The sequence below is a fragment of the Oncorhynchus tshawytscha genome, linkage group LG18 (assembly GCF_018296145.1).
Source record: "Oncorhynchus tshawytscha isolate Ot180627B linkage group LG18, Otsh_v2.0, whole genome shotgun sequence".
Taxonomy (NCBI): Eukaryota; Metazoa; Chordata; class Actinopteri; order Salmoniformes; family Salmonidae; genus Oncorhynchus; species Oncorhynchus tshawytscha.
This window is the reverse complement of record NC_056446.1, coordinates 16,478,155-16,495,027: the sequence shown is the minus strand read 5'-3', so window position 1 is coordinate 16,495,027 and position 16,873 is coordinate 16,478,155. Positions and strand designations below refer to the sequence as shown.

At 41.9% G+C, this 16,873-nt stretch overlaps 1 protein-coding gene across 1 annotated transcript; it reads left to right on the top strand.

Annotated features, from left to right (window-relative positions):
* Positions 1–311: 311 nt before the first annotated feature.
* nus1 (NUS1 dehydrodolichyl diphosphate synthase subunit) lies at positions 312–14,778 on the top strand. Its single transcript, XM_024377999.2, has 5 exons — positions 312–880; positions 1,588–1,722; positions 9,929–10,081; positions 12,376–12,475; positions 13,471–14,778. The coding sequence occupies exons 1-5, from the start codon at positions 514–516 to the stop codon at positions 13,559–13,561; spliced, it is 846 nt and encodes a 281-aa protein (XP_024233767.1). The 5' UTR covers positions 312–513; the 3' UTR covers positions 13,562–14,778.
* The last annotated feature ends 2,095 nt before the right edge of the window (positions 14,779–16,873 follow it).

The following is a 16,873-nucleotide window of genomic DNA, read 5'->3' as shown; positions in this document are numbered from 1 at the left end:
TCAAACTTGTGAAACTCAAAAAGTTGGAAAATTATTAGAAGTCATGTCTTTGAATGTCTGTTAATGTCTCGTTGCCTTGTCACACATGGATTATGAATTTTTTTTTTTTTTGGGGGGGGGTCGTTTGGTGTTCTATTATTTCATTTTTTCCAATTATATTCACAGGAATGTCCCTGTATTGATGTGTGATATTGTTATTATTGTTCCAATAAACATTTTATAAAAATTATAATAATCTAGGTTGCTATAGAAAGTCCAACCCTAGATCTCGCGTGATTTCATGTTTGTAGAATCGTCCAATCACTGAGCTCCACTGAGTAACGTGTATCTCCGAGTTCAGAGGGTAATGGTTGGATGAAGATGGCTGTCGGCAAACGGAGGTGTTGGCAGTAAGCGAAATGGCTCACAGAACTAGACTCGTGTTTAGCCATCATTACTAGACTTGAAATGCAGAGCTATATGCATTTCTGATAATTATTATATTTTGACATTTTTGTCGAGGAGGGCTGCATAATGGTGCACGTGTACGAGTTCATGTGGCGGGTTTTGCATGTCCTTCTCCACATTCATAGAACGTTTATCACTTTGTTCCGAATCCGTCTTCGCAATTGGAATGGGCAGCTATGGTCACGAGCCTTAGCGGCGCTTCTTGTGCCGATAGCTCTCTCGTTTCCCAAACAGAAAAAGCTCGTTCCTGCACCCGGTAAACGCGTTGGTCGTCGGTATCGCTGGGGGGCGGATGGGAAATCCCTGGAGAAGCTGCCTGACCATATCGGCTTGTTGATAGCGGAAGAAGAGCCGAGATACACAGACATTGCCAACCTTGTCGTGTGGTGCATGGCAGTCGGCATATCTTATATCAGTGTGTACGATAATCACGGTAAGATATCATTTGATTATAAAATGTGTTCATTATTTGTATTCACACCAGGAAGTGCTACATACAACGCCAGCAGACAGTCACGTGCCAGCTACCTCTGTTTTTGTATTCAGATTCAGCAAGTCGTGAATGTTTCTATTTTGGTGCTTAGTTATCTTTGATAACTTATCTACATTCTTTTCCTGATAGTAAATGGCTTTATCCTGCCTAATTCCCTTTCAGAAGTCTACAACAACCCACTTCTGCCATATATGCTTAGTAATGTATCATTACATAGATGATTTCAGACAGAGGAGCCTCAATAGGCTTTCAAGGTTTGCCCAATGGCTTTTTCACAATCTGTTATTTGACCCTACAGGGAATTGTCTTAACACACACACTCACACACTGTATTGCTATTACTGTTTCACCACAGCCACTCCTACTGGGTCATAGGCTAGTTGTTGTAAAATATTTTGAATCCTTCTTGATGGCCGTATGTGTTTGGTGGTGTGGTACTGTTCCTCAATGTCTGCTGACTTATGTCTCTCACAGCCAAATCTGGTATATGACACATTATTTGCCCCTAATGACTAGCTCTCAGCTCTAAAAGACAGAAAATGATTTCTCTCTCATTTTTCTTGTTTCAAAGTTGTTGAGATTGGGTGTAACCCCCCCCATATGATATAGGCTATTGGATTGCTCACATATCCCTTTTTGGTTCCCAGGTGTGTTCAGGAGGAACAACTCCAGGCTGATGGAGGAGATCCTGAAGCAGCAGCAGGAGCTCCTGGGTCTGGAAGGCTCCAAGCAGCACTCTGTAGAGTTCCTCAGCAATGGCACTGACAAACAGGACCATCAAGGTGAGACACCAGGGGCCGTATGTGTCAGCTTCCCAGATTAGGAGTGCTGGTCTACAGAGCTGTGCCCCATACTACGTATTTTGTGTAAGGAGTTAGTGAGGTAACTTTGAACTCCGGACAACCGGTACCACGAAAGTAGCTCACATTTTAGCCAGGTACATTTTTAAGGCAACAAATCCTTAAAAACGAACCTGCTCCTGGGCAGGCTAAGGGGCTTTTCTCATTAATGAAAGTTGGAGAGGCAGTGTTACAGTACACTTTTCAATTCGCATTCGCACATCATGTGCCGCGAGATCGTTCGGCTCTTGGCAACGGGCATTTACTGCAAATATCCCAATGAAATATCCCAGTATAGCCACTAGCCAGCGTGCTTCGACTATGCAAGCGTCTTTTCATCTTTAACCATATTACACTTTTGAAAAATGGATACAAACCACATTACACTCTTGAATAATGCAACGATTCACAAACGTGCAGACCATAAAGGTTAAATTTCTTCGTCTGTAGGCTACACCTATTATATTTTAGTCTCGAGACAAAGCACAGAGTTGCTAACAGCATGTCTTCATCAAGCAACATTAGCCTATCAAAAATGAACAATTAAGCCTACAACCACTCTCATATTAGTTTAAAAGTAGGCCTACCATAGAACATAAGTCAGGCATCATTTTTTTCATTAATATGGAAATCATTTAGCCTACATGTGGGAAAAGAAAATTGTGACTGAAACGTGGGTATCATATACAGTACCTGTCAAAAGTTTGGACACACCTACATATTACAGGATTTTTCTTTATTTTACTATTTTCTATATTGTAGAATAATAGTGAATAGATCAAAACTATGAAATAACAGATATGGAATCATGTAGTAACCAAAAAAGTGTTAAACAAATTCTTAAAAGTAGCCACCCTTTGCCTTGATGACATCTTTGCACACTCTTGGCATTTTCTCAACCAACTTCGAGATAGTCACCTGGAATGCATTTCAAGTAACATCTGTGCCTTGTTAAAAGTTAATTTGTGGAATTTCTTTCCTTAATGTGTTTGAGCCAATCAGTTGTGCTGTGACAAGGTAGGGGTGGTATACAAAAAAATAGCCCCATTTGGTAAAATACCAAATCCATATTATGGCAAGATCAGCTCAAATAAACAAAGAGAAAAGGCAGTCCTTTAAGACATTGTCGTAACGTTGTATTGATTAGCCAGCCGTGACTGGGAGACCCATGGGGCGGTGCACAGTTGGCCCGGCGTCACCCGGGTTAGGGGAGGGTTTGGCCGGCAGGGATGTCCTTGTCCCATCGTGCGCTAGCGACTCCTGTGGCTGCCCGGGCACAGTGCACGCTGACACGGTTGCCAGATGCACAGTGTTTCCTCCGACACATTGGTGTGGCTGGCTTCCAGGTTAAGTGGGCATTGTGTCAAGAAGCAGTGCGGTTGTGTTTCGGAGGACGCACGGCTCTCCACCTTTGCCTCTCCTGAGTCCGTACGGGAGTTACAGAGATGAGACAAGACTGTAACTACCAATTGTATACCATGAAATTGGGGAGAAAACAGGGTAAAATAAATCTAATTTAAAAGTAAAAATTCAACCAGAGAGTTCTCTTAGATCATGAGAAAAGGCTGCACTTGACCGTTGCACTTGAATCATTCCCATGGTGAATGGCTAGGCCCACTAACCTATGAAACCACACACTATTGCAGAAACTTTGATATTACCGGCCGCAATTGATATGGTGAAAACAATGTGTTGGGAGGCACAGAAACTCGATTCAATACCTTTGTCAGAAGCACTGTGAAACTTAAGAATTGATGCTATAGCTAGCAATATCAAGAGGAAACTGACTGAATGACTCAAACTCCCCATCTTATGCTCTCCAAATGGACACTAGCTGTGAGGGCTGTGCATTGACTTTTGTTTGCTGCTTCGTCGAATGGGGAGCTTTTGCACAGATGAGGCGACATCTGTCACGGGACGCCGGGCAGGCCTCTGCAATGTAGTTATGAATGTGTCTCCCTCTGCCATATGAACGCATAGTATGATACACCCACTGAACTATAATGGATACACTGAGAGCAATTGGCGGCAAAAGAGCTGAGCGCAGAACTCTGAGATATGTAGCAGGTAACTTCGATTGTAAAGTACATCACGCACGCCTGTTTGCAAAACTGTGGAGATAAGGGCTGACCCCATTTAGTCGATTGTTTTGTCAATAGGCTGTTGGTCGACTGAGATTTCTTTAGTCGAGCAGCAGCAAAAATAATAATAATAATCATGGTGTACAAGACAACTGTCTGATTCACACCTGTTTGAGTGGACTGATCCATTGTGGAGGCAAGTTCCTTGCAGACAGGCCATGCGTAACCAACGGGATTTATAGGATATACATTTCTATCAGGATATTTTCTATCTGCGATACTGCAATGTTTTTATTTGTTGGCTTTATGTAGGCTATTTTTACTTATATGCAATGGCAGAAGAAGTTACTTTCAGATTTGTAATTTTCATTTAGATAGTGTTGATTAACCACATGACATAGATTTTTAGATAAGAAGACTTTATTATATATGAAATTAAACTGTTCTACAAAAATGTGCATATGAAAATCATAACTGGCACGCAGATAAGTAGAAATGGTACAGTAATTTGGCACTCCAAATGCAAAAGGATACCGACCGCTGGTGTAGCCTTTTACCGGCAACATCAGGAGCATATTGGCAGAATATGTGAAGGCCAGCAGCAGAGGGAGGAGGAGGGTCGGGAACAGGTTTTTGTTCTTCTGGTTAGGCTATATTGATCTCTGGCTCCCTCTTTAGTAATTTGTGTCTTAATGTTTTTATCAGGGTGCTTAAAACCTCTTAAGGTCTTAGATTTTTTCAATTTTTGCCAAAAATGACACCCAAATGTGCCTGTTGCTCAGAACCTGAAGCAAGGAGATATGCAGATTCTTGATACCATTTGAAAGGAAACACTTTGAAGTTTGTGGAAATGTGAAATTAATGTAGGATACTATAACACATTAGATCTGGTAAAAGATAATACAAACCAATTTTTTTTTTTATTTTTTCATCTTTGAAATGCATGAGTAAGGCCATACATTGCGTTAGGATCCTAGGTGTAATTTTGAAAGAAATTTCCCCCCAAAAGATGGCAGCAGCATGTGTGCAAAGTTTCAGACTGATCCAGTGAAGAATTACGTCACAACACAATATTTTGTATGAAGTCTGCCAGGAGCTTGCCCAACTGTGCTGAATTGGTCAATTTATACATTTAAGTACATACAGTTGAAGTCGGAAGCTTACATACACCATAGCCAAATCCATTTAAACTCAGTTTTTCACAATTCTTGACATTTAATCCTAGTAAAAATTCCATCTTATGTAAGTTAGGATCACCACTTTTATTTTAAGAATGTGAATTGTCAATAGTAGAGAGTGATTTATTTAAGCTTTTATTTATTTCTTTCACATTCCCAGTGGATCAGAAGTTTACATGCTACCAAATACGAATCGAGTGTATTGCCTTTAAATTGTTCAACTTGGGTCAAATGTTTTAGGTAGCCTTCCACAAGCTTCCCACAATAAGTTGGGTGAATTTTGTTCCATTCCTCCTGACAGCTGGTGTAACTGAGTTGGGTTTGTAGGCCTCCTTGATCGCACACACTTTTCCAGTTCTGCCCACAAATTTTCAATAGGATTGAGGTCAGGGCTTTGTGATGGCCACTCCAATACCTTGACTTTGTTGTCCTTAAGCCATTTTTCCACAACTTTGGAATTATATTTGGGTTCATTGTCCACTTAGAAGACCCATTTGCAATCAAGCTTTAACTTCCTGACTGATGTCTTGAGATGTTGCTTCAATATATCCACATAATGTTCCTTCCTCATGATGCCGCCTATTTTGTGAAGTGCACCAGTCCCTTCTGCAGCAAAGCACCCCAACAACATGATGCTGCTACCCCCGTGCTTCACGGTTGGGATGGTGTTCTTCGGCTTGCAAGCCTCCCCCTTTTTCCTCCAAACATAGTGATGGTCATTATGGCCAAACAGTTCTATTTTTGTTTCATCACACCAGAGGATATTTCTCCAAAAAGTATGATCTTTGTACCCATGTGCAGTTGCAAACTGTAGTCTGGATTTTTTATTACGGTTTTGGAGCAGTGGCTTCTTCCTTGGTGAGTGGCCTTTCAGGTTATGTTGATATAGGACTCGTTTTACTATGGATATAGATACTTTTGTACCTGTTTCCTCCAGCATCTTCACAAGGTCCTTTGCTGCTGTTCTGGGATTGATTTGTACTTTTCACACCAGTACATTCATCTCTAGGAGACAGAACGCGTCTCCTTCCTGAGCGGTATGATGGCTGCATGGTCCCATGGTGTTTATACTTGCTTACTATTGTTTCAACAGATTAACGTGGTACCTTCAGGCTTTTGAAATTACTCCAAAGGATGAATCAGACTTGTGGAGGTCTACAAAAATAAATCTGAGGTCTTGGCTGATTTCTTTTGATTTTCCCATGATGTCAAGCAAAGAGGCATTGAGTTTGAAGGTAGGCCTTGAAATACAGTGAGGCAAAAAAGTATTTAGTCAGCCACCAATTGTAGAAGTTCTCCCACTTAAAAAGATGAGAGGCCTGTAATTTTCATAGGTACACTTCAACTATGACAGACAAAATGAGAAAAAAAAAATCCAGAAAATCACATTGTAGGATTTTTAATGAATTTATTTGCAAATTATGGTGGAAAATAAGTATTTGGTCAATAACAAAAGTTTATCTCAATACTTTGTTATATACCCTTTGTTGGCAATGACAGAGGTCAAATGTTTTCTGTTAGTCTTCACAAGGTTTTCACACACTGTTGCTGGTATTTTTGCCCATTCCTCCATGCAGATCTCCTCTAGAGCAGTGATGTTTTGGGGCTGTTGCTGGGCAACACAGACTTTCAACTCCCTCCAAAGATTTTCTATGGGGTTGAGATCTGGAGACTGGCTAGGCCACTCCAGGACCTTGAAATGCTTCTTACGAAGCCACTCATTCGTTGCCCGGGCGGTGTGTTTGGGATCATTGTCATGCTGAAAGACCCAGCCACGTTTCATCTTCAATGCCCTTGCTGATGGAAGGAAGTTTTCACTCAAAATCTCACGATACATGGCCCCATTCATTCTTTCCTTTACACGGAACAGTCGTCCTGGTCCCTTTGCAGAAAAACAGCCCCAAAGCATGATGTTTCCACCCCCATGCTTCACAGTAGGTATGGTGTTCTTTGGATGCAACTCAGCATTCTTTGTCCTCCAAACACGACGAGATTAGTTTTTACCAAAAAGTTATATTTTGGTTTCATCTGACCATATGACATTCTCCCAATCTTCTGGATCATCCAAATGCTCTCTAGCAAACTTCAGACGGGCCTGGACATGTACTGGCTTAAGCAGGGGGACACGTCTGGCACTGCAGGATTTGAGTCCCTGGCGGCGTAGTGTGTTACTGAAGGTAGGCTTTGTTACTATGGTCCCAGCTCTCTGCAGGTCATTCACTAGGTCCCCCCATGTGGTTCTGGGATTTTTGCTCACCGTTCTTGTGATCATTTTGACCCCACGGGGTGAGATCTTGCGTGGAGCCCCATATCGAGGGAGATTATCAGTGGTCTTGTATGTCTTCCATTTCCTAATAATTGCTCCCACAGTTGATTTCTTCAAACCAAGCTGCTTACCTATTGCAGATTCAGTCTTCCCAGCCTGGTGCAGGTCTACAATTTTGTTTCTGGTGTCCTTTGACAGGTCTTTGGTCTTGGCCATAGTGGAGTTTGGAGTGTGACTGTTTGAGATTGTACAGGTGTCTTTTATACTGATAACAAGTTCAAACAGGTGCCATTAATACAGGTAACGAGTGGAGGACAGAGGAGCCTCTTAAAGAAGAAGTTACAGGTCTGTGAGAGCCATAAATCTTGCTTGTTTGTAGGTGACCAAATACTTATTTTCCACCATAATTTGCAAATAAATTCATTAAAAATCCTACAATGTGATTTTCTGGATTTTTTTTCTCTCATTTTGTCTGTCATAGTTTAAGTATACCTATGATGAAAATTACAGGCCTCTCTCATCTTTTTAAGTGGGAGAACTTGCACAATTGGTGGCTGACAAAATACTTTTTTGCCCCACTGTACTTTTATTTTGAAGGCAATCCGCAAATTCCAAGAATAGTGAAAATGACTGCAGGTTCTTCTGATCATTGTTTTCAGGCTGGTTGTATTGGTGCTACCAATATAAAGCTAAAATAATGCTTTATTATTGTAAGCACATCGTTCGTGGCCAGTATTTGCTTGTTTGCAGTCATTTTTGTACAGCTTTGACAGTGCTGATAGTAGTGGTGGCGCTTGGCTTGCACGTGCAAATTCAGAACCCACAACATTCTATAATTAAAACTGTGTTATATGATATTCCAATGGTATTATTGTCAAATAGTGCTATTTGACGTATCTTTTTTGACACGCAAAAACCCAAACAGCATTCCATAGTATATATGTTGTGACGCTAATACTGTGTAACTCCGGTAGGGCAACATCTGAACAATAGCACACTTCGTAACGTTAGTGTGTACCGGTGCTCGACCAGTCACGAAAGCCAACATCACCCACGACAGAGAATGGTTGATTGTCAAGGGAAATTAATTCCATTATCTTGGCTTTAATGGATTTCTCCTTTGAGTTGTCTTGCTGAAATGTTCTTACTCTTTCAAATGACTGCTCGACTTGTTGACTGTTCGATCCACACAGTAGACGTTGTGGGCTAGGTTAGGAATGCTGAGTTGCAGGTGTAGCGCAACGTTTTACGTGGCGTCATTACGTCATCTACCTATGTTATATGTGTGCACGTCAACTTTCAGTTTTTCACATCGCCGTTAAACTAGACCGGGTAGATACCGATGTTGGTATTTTTAGCTAATATCGTCCGATTCCGATATGTTCACCGATTAAAAAAAAAATATATATATATATATATCGTGCATCCCTAGTCATTTTAAAATACCTATCACATTACACATTTAGTAATGACAAAATGCATTTGAAACGTCGCGCACACCAAAACTTGTGTATGACTATTTTGGATGACATTATTTTATTGACAGGAGTGGCGGGAGGAAAGGAGCTTGTGCATTGATAAGCACATAAAGACTGCATTAATGATATGTAATAAATGAAGGACATCACTTCATCAAGCCTATTTAACACCATAGCCTGAAAAACGGGAAGGGCTACAACAGAGAAGCATTCAGAACTCTGCCATGTGTAGGCTATTTGGCTGTGAATAACCATTATGAATAAATAATCAATTCAATTCTATTGGATACAACTACACAAACACTTTGGGTTGATTTTAGATTGCAAGGCATCATTGGGAGTGCAATTTTCACAATTCATCACTTATTGAATGGAGTTTGAAACTGATTATAAATATTATAGTTATTTTTTTTTAGATGGATTCCAGTTCCACCAGGCTTTTGTTTATATTTTCTGTGGCGTTTGTTTATTAAAGGGCATGTGGACTGCAGCCAGCCTGTATGGGATAATTTAAGATGCATTGTGTGGTTTTACTCTCCATATGCTTTTGGCACTATACCTTTATCCCCTGAGCAAGTCAATCTGTTATGACATACAGTCAGAATTAGACCATATGGAGTTGTGCAGGAACACAACACAGAAGAATTCTCTTCACCAAAGGAAGTTGGGCGGCAGGTAGTCTAGCAAACGGAAAAGTTCTCAGCCAACTAGCTGAAAAATCTGTCAATGTGCCCTTGAGCAAGACACTTAACCCTGTGGATAAGAGTGTATGCTAAAATGTAAAAAAAAAAAAAAAAAAAAAAAAATGAATTCCTGTTCAAATACCCTATAATTCACGTAAATAACTTATGAATTCTATGATCCTGTTCTTCATTGTGATTCCTGTTCTTCATTGTTTTGTAATCCAACAAATCACCTGTTTATGAATGCAATATTCAAGCGCAACAGCAGGATTGTGAAGCAGGATTTCCGAGTTACCACCCACTGACCTTTAGTCAGACACCTGACACATTTACATTGACACATTGATTGGTATTATTACTGTGAATGGGTGTGTGGTAGTGTTTGTGCCTGAGTACCGGTATTTGTGTTTTGTGGGGCTTATTATGACTGTGTTCCTGTGTGTGTGTCTCCGTGTGTCCACAGTGCTGTCGTGTCAGTCCGTGGTGAAGGTGCTGTCTCCAGATGATGGGAAGCTGAGGATCGTCCAGGCAGCACAGGAGCTGTGTAGAGCTGTGGAACAGATGGAGAAGACAGCCAAAGACATCAACGTCACTGTGCTTGACTCTCTACTCAGAGGTGAGGAGGAGGTCCCTCCCCCATGACCAGCAGGAGGACAGGACATGGTTCTCACTGTGGACAATAGCTTTTATTTCATTGTTTTATCAGGTTAAACCCCACAGACATTCTATTGATCATAGACTGTAAATCTGTGCCATACTATTACAAGCTGGAGTGAAGCTTAGCTCACCAGCTCTCCTTTGGCATGATGTTCCGAATAGCAATTTCACTATTTGAAGCTCAGCAAGGATGTAGGAAAGGGATTGAGTAAAGGTCAAGGAGCCCCCTGTTAGACTAGCCTTCCACAGTGTTTGATCAAAAGATGAAGGAAACATGAAGCACTGGGAGTCTGTGCCAGAGTGAGCTCTTCTCTCAGTGGGTTATTTTCCTTGAGCCCTCTGCCCACCCCAGCTCTGCCTGTCATTAGTCCCTGGCTAAGACTGATCACCTCGCCCGCTGTAAATCACGTCACGAGTACTTCAGTGGAACACATCCGTGTGTACTCACTCAGTAGAAGGTGATGGATGAGACCCATGGCAGGAATATGAACAAACTCATGAGAAAGATGGTCTCCAGACAGAATATAAACTACAGAGGATAGCAGAGTTCACTTCAGTGCAGTTAAGTCCAGCGTAGTGTACCGTGAAGTTATGGTGTGTTTACCTCAGGCCCAGTCAGTGCAGCTGCTCGTCAGTACAATCAGATGTCGGAGACATCTCGCTGTCAGGATCCAGGGGGGCACAGCGAAAGGGAGTCTCTAATCATCTCACTATCTAAGGGGCTTGGCAAGCTGCTGCTGCTGTTCTCTAAGCTGTGTTTACACAGGCAGCCCAGTTCTAATTATTTTGCCAAACTATTGGCAGAAGATCTGATTGATCAAAAGACCAATTAGTAGTAAAAATATCAAAATTGTGATGCCTGTGTAGATGCAGCCTAACATTCAAGAAGGAATTGAACTGTCATTTCAGATATCTAGGTTCTCTCAATCTTTTCAACAGTCCTTATGCTTTAGCAACCTCCTAAATATGTCAAAACATTATAATTTCCTGATATTTTTCTCATCTCTCAGATAAAGGACAAACACTTCAAAACAAAATATCTGTTTTTCCATGTATGAATCTGTTATTCAATGCATTACTATGGACTAATATCAGTAAGGCCCAATTCATGGTTTGATCTAATGTTTTCTATATTTTTAAAGGTGTCCATTATACTTAAAAAAAACATTTTTTTACCCAACTACACACAATACCCCATAATGACAAATGGAAATCATGTTTGCAAATGTGTTTTTTTAGTTTTTTTAATACAGAAATATGGTCTCATTTACATAAGTATTCACACCCCTGAGTCAATACTTTGTAGAAGTACTTTTTGCAGCGATTACAGCTGTGAGTCTTTCTGCGTAAGTGCTCAAGAGCTTTCCACACCTGGATTGTATAATATTTGCCCATTTTATTGTTTTCTAAATTCTTCAAGCTCTGTCAAATTGGTCATTGATCGTTGCTAGACAACCATTTTCAAGTCAAAACTGTAAGTCGGCCTCTCAGGAACATTCACTGTCTTCTTGGTAAGCAACTCCAGTGTAGATTTGGACTTGTTTTTGTTATGCTGAAAGGCGAATGCATCTACCAGTGTCTGGTGGAAATAGTTTTACTCCTGAACTTTTTTAGGCTTGACATAAAGGGGTTGAATACTTATTGACGACTCAAGACATTTCAGCTTTTCATTTTTAATTAGTTTGTACAAATTTGGAAAAACAGAATTCCACTATGATATGTGTTATTGTGTTTAGAATTCCACTATGATATTAGGTGTTATTGTGTTTAGGCCAGTTCCCAAAAAATCTCTCTCTATATTTTTTTTATTCAGGCTGTAACAACAAAATGTGGAATAAGTCAAGTGGTGTGAATACTTTCTGAAGGCACTGTACACTTCCATTCATCAAGTCATGTGAGGCTTGGGGGTGGCCTAGAGCAAAACAATCGACATGTTCGTGAGTCGTCTTTCCATAGTGGTCATATTAGCTTGTCGGCCAAACCGTTCGGACGGTACAGCCGTTTTCGGGAGAAGACAAACACCGCTGTAGCTCGGCCACCTTCCACCACGGAAGTCCGCCATGTAGAGAACTCGTTTGTCTAGCTTCAACAGGCAGATTTTGATGGGGATTTTGTTTATTATACTCGTTTGATTTCTTCGGGTCCACAAAAAATGACTCGAGGGGTTAAATGCTCCGCAGAGGGCACTTTTATGAGATTTCCATTGATTGTGTTTTTCATTGACCTCTGTCCATGCTATCTCGGTTTGTGCAGAGTCGAAGACTACACCAGATCCTGACCTGGTTCTGAAGTTCGGCCCAGTAGAAAGCACCCTGGGGTTCCTGCCCTGGCACATCAGACTGACAGAGTTCATGTGAGTATTGCGTGTGTGCGTGTGTTAAATGAGGCTGCCGTACTCATGTGCAGAAGACATTCTGGGATAGTCGCTGCTCTGTAGAGCTGGACAGGAATGTCCCATTATAACCACTCGCTGTGTGTGTGGGAGACAGAGGAAGTGTGTGTGTGCTTATGCTTTACATCCGGAGTAGAATGGATATGGGCCTGTTGTGTTCATCTGTGCAGAATAACTGGTAATCCGGTCTCTGCTGCCTCACTTACCTCCCGGCTTGAACGATTGGCAAGACTTTTAAAAATGCCTCTGTGCAACCCTGTATAAGTAATAGGGCTATTTTAAGGATCATGGAAATACTGAGATTTAATGTTGTAGTTCAGCCTACATAAAATGTGTAATTAGACTTTACCAGATGATGATGTATCACTAACAATGCTATTTTCAGACGTCATTGTTTGGGAGTCATGAAGTTCAGTCCGAATGGCCCACATTATTGAACGTTATCAGTTTTTACAAAGCAACATTTTATTTGACCGACTGTATTTGTAAGGACCTTTTTTGGACTTTTACCTTCACCAAACACTAGATGGCGGTATAGTACTGTAACTGCTTTGACGGTAGCTCAAGCAGCAGTTTTTGGTAATCACAGGAGATTTGTTTATGGCAGCCGTCGTCAAGTACATAGTTGTATTTACTGTGAGTCTTTACTAATGTAACATGACATTTCTGTTGATCCCTTATTGCTTGGTATCTATTTTAACAACATTATTTAGCATTATTATTTGTTAAAATGGCGCCCGGAAGAAATGGCAGCAATTTTACGGGTGCTTCACCTAATACCTTTTTTGCACTATTGGTTAGAGCCTGTAAGTAAGCATTTCACTGTAAGCTCTACACCTGTTGTATTCGGCACACGTGACAAATACATTTTGATTTGAGATAAACTGCTGCCATCTGAAGTAGGCTAGAGGTGTCTCACTAGTATATATCTCTGACATCCTCCCTTTCTCCTGCAGCTCCTTACCCTCCCACGTGGATGTCTCCTATGAGGACTTATTCAGTGCCCTTCAGCACTACGCGTCCTGTGAGCAGCGGCTGGGGAAGTGAGTGATTGGCCAGGCCCCCTTCAGAGGAAGGGGAACGACAGGGGTGGGGTAGGAGCTGCCCTTGCCCCTCCTCCTCCCGGGTCTCTGTTTACAGTGCAGGCGCTAGAGAACAAGCAGACAGCGTACCGCCACATCGAATCGCATCACCACCACCACTCACTCACTGTTTCTCTGCTCATCTGGAACGCGCAAGGCTCACCAGGCCACCTCTGTGAGGCATGCTGGGTAGTACGGGCCCTGCCAAGGTAGCGCCACGCACTGAACATCTACCCCCGCGTCAGTCGGATTAACGAGGAACCAACATCACCTGAAGGACATGGTTAGCAGTATGGTATAAATCTAGTTTAGCTTCGCTTTTCTCTCTGTTTGCTCTAGATCCTGCTGTGCCCCTGAGGTATGGCTGAGGATGACGGTCTGCTGCTCTGAAGGGTGCGATGTGTTGAGAGGGATGTGTGAGGCAAAATGTTTAGTGCTGAACAACATTCCTCCACATCGCTCATCAGGAGGTCTCTCTATCTCTGACTACGTGGGGGACCTCCTTGGGGGTTTGAATGGAAATGAACTTTATGTAAGTGTGCTTCAAATGAAGCGCTTGATCAATGTGGTACGAGAGCTCTGTAATCCATGACTATACTCTGCACATGATGTGAAGGATGCCCGACTACATGGTTGTACTTTTAAGTCTTTATTCCAAGTTACTATTGGTGGACTGTGTCTGCTTGTGTACGTGTGTGAAGCTCAGCCAGCATGTCACACTTAACCTACACTAAATCCAATCTTTGCAATCCAGTGGGAAGAAAGAGAAAGCAGTTGTCTGTATACAATATGACCATCACTACTCTTTCTATTGCTCCGTCCATAACGTGAAGATGATTGCATATTGAACGGCCCCGTAAGAATCCGCAGTGCTGCCTCCGGTTGTTCATCCATGTGAAGATCGACTAACTCTTGTCTGAAAGTGTTGTTGGTCTGCTATTTCCTTATCTCATTAACCCTTTTTAAAACCCAGATTCAGTGTTTTCTTTCTCTCTGGTTAGATGGCATACAGTAGTATTTTCACCATCATGCTAACTTTTAATACCAATGGGACCCAATCCTTCACTAGCTAAGGTGCCAGCGGTTGAGTTGTCATTGGAAGGTTTGGTGGGTTGTTCCACATAGAGCCTGTCGGTTTAAATGATCAATAAATGTTACTGAAAACCCAATATATATACAGTACCTGCTTTGTTTGGATTGGATTTTTTTTTAAGACAGGCTGACAATGTCTTGTGAATAATCCTCCTTTGATGTAAATGGTTGATTTTTATAGTTGTGTTGTATGACCTCATTTTCTGCATGTCCCCTCGCATGTAATGTGTTTGAACAAGTGTTGTATCCCTAGTACTGTATGCACCAATAGGTGTCAAGGGCCTGGTGGCTTTTAAACCTCAAATGATCAACCTTTGAACAATTGAAAGAGTCGAGCCATAGTCCCCTTGGATTTGTTAGCTGAAAGCCGTGTGACTCGGGAGAGGTTTCTAGTCCTTCTCAATTGATATGCAGCAATCATCCAAATGCATGAAAGACGACACCATCATTCAAAGGGAAAGCACCTTGAAACGCTTCATAACTGTCTGAGGTGTGCAGGAGAGCTGCGTCTCCCTGGATGCTGTGTTTTTAGATCAAACACACTGGCCCACGCAGCTGAGAGTAGCCCCAACCACTACTGCTACTCCACTTCCTTTCAGATGCAGCACTTTACACCCCTAAACATCCCCTTCCAATTGAAGATGGTTGTGTTTTAGAGGGTTTGTGATGTCGGCTGTTTCTACATGATGTTTTCTGTGCATTGCAAAATGTATTCAACCGTACTGCAAAAGGACTAGGGAAGGTCCCTGTTACTTACTGTCATCTGCATAGCTGTACTCTGTCACATACTTGCAGGTGCAGCAAAATTCTTGTATTTTTTGCTACAGCAGTGCATTAATAGCACCTAGTAATACACACAATTCAAAAATGTCATTAAATATCAGAACGGGCAATGTCAGAGTCCAGAATACATATATACTTAGTGTACAAGACATTATGAATACCTTCCTAATATTGAGTTGCACCCACTTTTTCCCCTCAGAACAGCCTCAAGTTGTTGGGGCAAGGATTGTTCCACAGGGATGCTGGCCCATGTTGACTCCAATGTTTTCCACAGTGTCAAGTTGGTTGGATGTCCTTTGGATGGTGGACCATTCTTGATAGACACGGGAAAATGTTGTGACAAACCCAGCAGCGTTGCAGTTCTTGACACACTCAAACCAGTTGGCCTGGAATACCTCATTCAAAGGCACGAAAATATTTTGTCTTGTCCATTCACCGTCTGAATGGCACACATACACAAGCCGTGTCTATTGTCTCGAGGCTTAAAATCCTTATTTAGCCTGCCTCCTCCCCTTCATCTACACTGATTGAAGTGGATTTAACTGGTGACATCAGTAAGGGGTCATGGCTTTCATCTGGTCAGTCTGTCATGGAAAGAGCAGGTGTTCCTAATGTTTTGTACAGCTTCTGAGACTTGCTTTCAATGAGTGACAGATCTATAACTCTAATTTCTATGTACATTTTGTTGGTCGCCCCAAAAGGTTGCATATTGCAGCTTTAAGAACCCTTGTTATTGCCATGACATGTCAAAGCTCCTTATTGATGTCCCTTGTTAAATCCACTTGAATCAGTGTAGATGAATGGGAGGAGACTGTTTTTAAAGAAGGATTTTTAAGCCTTGAGACTGGATTGTGTATGTGTGCCAGGAATGGATTGTGTATGTGTGCCATTCAGATGTTGAATGGTCAAGATGAAAATTGTAAGTGCCTTTGAATGGGGTACGGTAGTAGGTGCCAGGCACACCGGTTTGTGTCGAACTGCAACACTGCTGGGGTTTTCATGATTAAAAGGTTTTCTGTGTGTATGAATGGTCCACCACCCAAAGGACATCCAGCCAACTTCAAACAACTGTGGCAAGCATTGGTGTCAACATGGGCCAGCATCCCTGTGGAATGTAGAGGACCAGGTGGTAGGTGGCTAGTAAACAGTAATTAAAGTTCAGGGCAGGGTACTGGTTGGAGGCTGGCTAGTGGTGACTGTTTAACAGTCTGATGGCCTGGAGATAGAAGCTGTTTCTCAGTCTCTTGGTCACTGCTTTGATGCACCTTTACTGTCTCCAAGTTGGTAGCAGGGTGAACAGGCCGTGGCTTGGGTGGCTGAGGACTTTGATGATCTTCTTGGCCTTCCTGTGACACCAGGTGCTGTAGACGTCCTGGAGGGCAGGCAGTGTGCCACCGATGAT

What these genes read in the sequence shown, in the direction of transcription:
- nus1 (XM_024377999.2), top strand. Translation starts at nt 514, where the DNA reads ATGGTGCACGTGTACGAGTTCATGTGGCGGGTTTTGCATGTCCTTCTC. An exon ending in TGACAAACAGGACCATCAAG is followed by an intron (nt 1,723 to 9,928) that starts GTGAGACACCAG and finishes GTGTGTCCACAG; the next exon opens with TGCTGTCGTGTCAGTCCGTG. An exon ending in GCTTGACTCTCTACTCAGAG is followed by an intron (nt 10,082 to 12,375) that starts GTGAGGAGGAGG and finishes CGGTTTGTGCAG; the next exon opens with AGTCGAAGACTACACCAGAT.